Source organism: Opisthorchis viverrini (assembly GCF_000715545.1).
Source record: "Opisthorchis viverrini unplaced genomic scaffold opera_v5_47, whole genome shotgun sequence".
NCBI lineage: Eukaryota > Metazoa > Platyhelminthes > Trematoda > Opisthorchiida > Opisthorchiidae > Opisthorchis > Opisthorchis viverrini.
Window position 1 is genome coordinate 117,745 of NW_008751702.1, and position 2,665 is coordinate 120,409.

At 46.0% G+C, this 2,665-nt stretch overlaps 1 protein-coding gene across 1 annotated transcript in view; it reads right to left on the bottom strand.

Moving 5' to 3' along the window:
- T265_03278 (hypothetical protein) overlaps positions 1-1,866 on the bottom strand; it is a gene marked incomplete at both ends in the record, with an annotated part of 29,143 nt that extends 27,277 nt beyond the window's left edge. The window contains 3 exons of the mRNA XM_009167724.1: positions 1,278-1,608; positions 1,645-1,743; positions 1,791-1,866. Of these exons, the coding sequence (XP_009165988.1) occupies positions 1,278-1,608; positions 1,645-1,743; positions 1,791-1,866 (506 nt within the window). The remainder of the gene's footprint in view (positions 1-1,277; positions 1,609-1,644; positions 1,744-1,790) is intronic.
- Positions 1,867-2,665: the final 799 nt, after the last annotated feature.

A 2,665-nucleotide genomic window follows, 5' to 3' on the forward strand; every position in this document is an offset into this window, starting at 1 on the left:
GACGTATGCAGCCGTGAACCTCCGAGGCCGTAGGTGGTTCCACGTTCACCGTCCAGGGTTCTACTTCACCTGTGGGCTGTAGATGAGTGCCGGCTGGTGGCCAAGACATTTGTTGTTCAAAGTATTCAGCCCACCGGTCAAGGCGTTCCTCCTTATCGGAGATGGTCGTTCCATTCTGATGCTTGATGCTTTCACTCACAGGTGGTTTCCGGGGACCGGTCGCACGGATTAACTGAAATAATCTCCGGGCTGTTAATACATGGTTAGGAAACATGACCGCAGAGGGTTGACATTAAAAACGTTTGGTGTCTGACCATCGGTCCGTTAGCAGCATCACCGGAGCGTGGTGGGAATGTCTGATCACTGATGCTGTGTCATGCTGTCGAGGGTGAGGATTGGAGCCTGTTTTTGGGTAAACCTAGTGAAGTAGAAAAACTCGACCCAAATACCATTTTCAATCCTGTCATCACACACGTTGACTGGCTAGGTTCACATCACCTGCTGGATGGTCGCAGACCATCTCTTCTTTAGTACGATCTTTATTCAGCTTTAAGACTATGATCTCCCGATGTAAGACGAATTAAAGTGTCTAATGTATGCTGACTAAATGAAATAAAGGGAATAGAAAGAAATCACTCAGTCGTAACACCCTTTCGGCGCTTGGTTTCCATCTCATCCGAAAGAGACACGAAGGATTGGATACTGTCAGGCTGAGCAAAAATTGACATGGGTAATCGGAATTCACAGGCTGTTTTCGAACCACGGACCACGGAGCCATCTCGAGGAGAAAATCGGTGTGAAACGAACTAATGTCTGAGACCAAAATCTAGCTATCGTTAGAAAGTACGCACACAACGACACGAGGCTAGCCACGGCCGTGGTGCATTAATGAGCTCTCAGAAACGATGCAGTTTCCTCGGGTCCTGAATAAATACCATAAACAAGCTGTAAACGGTTGAGGAAATATTGAACAAGTAGTGCTGGCACGTCTGTCAACACAAGTGGTACGGAAGTGAGGTATTTGCTCTGGCAAAATGCACGGCTTTGGGAAGATTGATCTTGTTGTAACGTCACTTTAACTCATTGTCAAAACTTGATTGAAGAACAGTGGTGTTAAAGTGGGTCAGCTAAAATCCTAGCGGGTCAAAGTGTAGACAAATGTTCTAGGACTAAAAGCCATGTTCAAACGTGCGCAGTGGGGCTTCTACATAAACGAAGTACCGTTCATATAAGTGCATCCGGATTCCAGAGACAAGTTAGAGCTGCAGAAACCTTACCTGTATGGAGCCCTCTCATAGTAGCAGCCCATTCCGCTAGAGAAGTGATATCGAGGGCGCAGAAAATATGCCAGTTTTGAAATGGCTTTTGAACCAGTCTTGCTAAGCACGATGCACTCATCGGGCAGAGGAGTGCTAGTGCGATTCCCTATACCGCTGGGCCAGTTCGGTGTGAGCAGAAGATCTACACCAATGAATCCGATATCCTCCGCAGCCGTCACGCTTGAAAGCAAAGAAGAAGATAAATGTGCTTCTCCATCTGAGTCATGACCAATGTCGGAGATGTAGACAACTCGCAAGCCCGAAACAGTTGTGTATATACCCTGAGAGCCTTATGATGGCGATGAGGAAAGTTGAATACACATACCCAAAAACACAAGATTTTCACAAAGCGTGCAACCTTTCTCGTCGACATACTTTTTGGCGACATTCTGGACAGGGGAGACGATGTAAGTCGGTAAAGGTACTGAGAATAAATTGGATACACTTTTTCACTGAAATGAAACCACATACTTTTTAGATCCCCGTCAATAGCAGCCTCGATTTCACTTGTATTTTCTCCGAAGAAGTCACCCACGCAAAACATCATCTAAAAAGAATTAGTTCGGGGTACTTGATTTCAGACGTCAAAACCTACGTCGAACGACCCTGCTGCCTTAGTAACCTTAGCCACCCTTGAGAATATTGACTTCAGGTTGCCCTTGACATCCCCGCAAACCAGTCTATATGAAGCAGCGTGCGCATTAGTCCCAGATGCATGAGCCCTACATAGTATGGACGTCCTGACTTTCCATGACCTTGGAGTTGAAATACGCCGCAACTCACATTCATGACTTTCGGAGGTTAGTTCAGGAGGAATAATCCCTTATTTCAGCATGCTGGTCTCGAGCTGGTACAGTATTGCCTGGCTTAAAGCTTTGCATGACACGAGGAACGCATGGATATCTTGTATCCAACAATCCAAAGGTAAAAATGCTGTTATATAGAGGAGAGATAACCAGATAACCAGAGTATCACGGTTTCACGGATTCACGGATGTACAGTATTGGCTTAAAGCTTTGCATGACACGAGGAACGCATGGATATCTTGTATCCAACAATCCAAAGGTAAAAATGCTGTTATATAGATAGAGGATAACCAGATAACCAGAGTATCACGGTTTCACGGATTCACGGATTGATACACAGGATCGAGGCTTTTGCCCAAGTTTCCCGGGTCGGTTTTGTTCTTGTCGGTCAGTGGCTGTCGTTCACCTGAAAAGCACCAGTGAAAAAGGGTGTAGCACTGCTCTTTATGTTCTCAGCGCGGGGCAGCATGCTCGCCAGCGCGAGGATTCGCATAAATAAATGTCTAATAGTGCTTTAAATTGGGTTCGAGAAGGAGCATG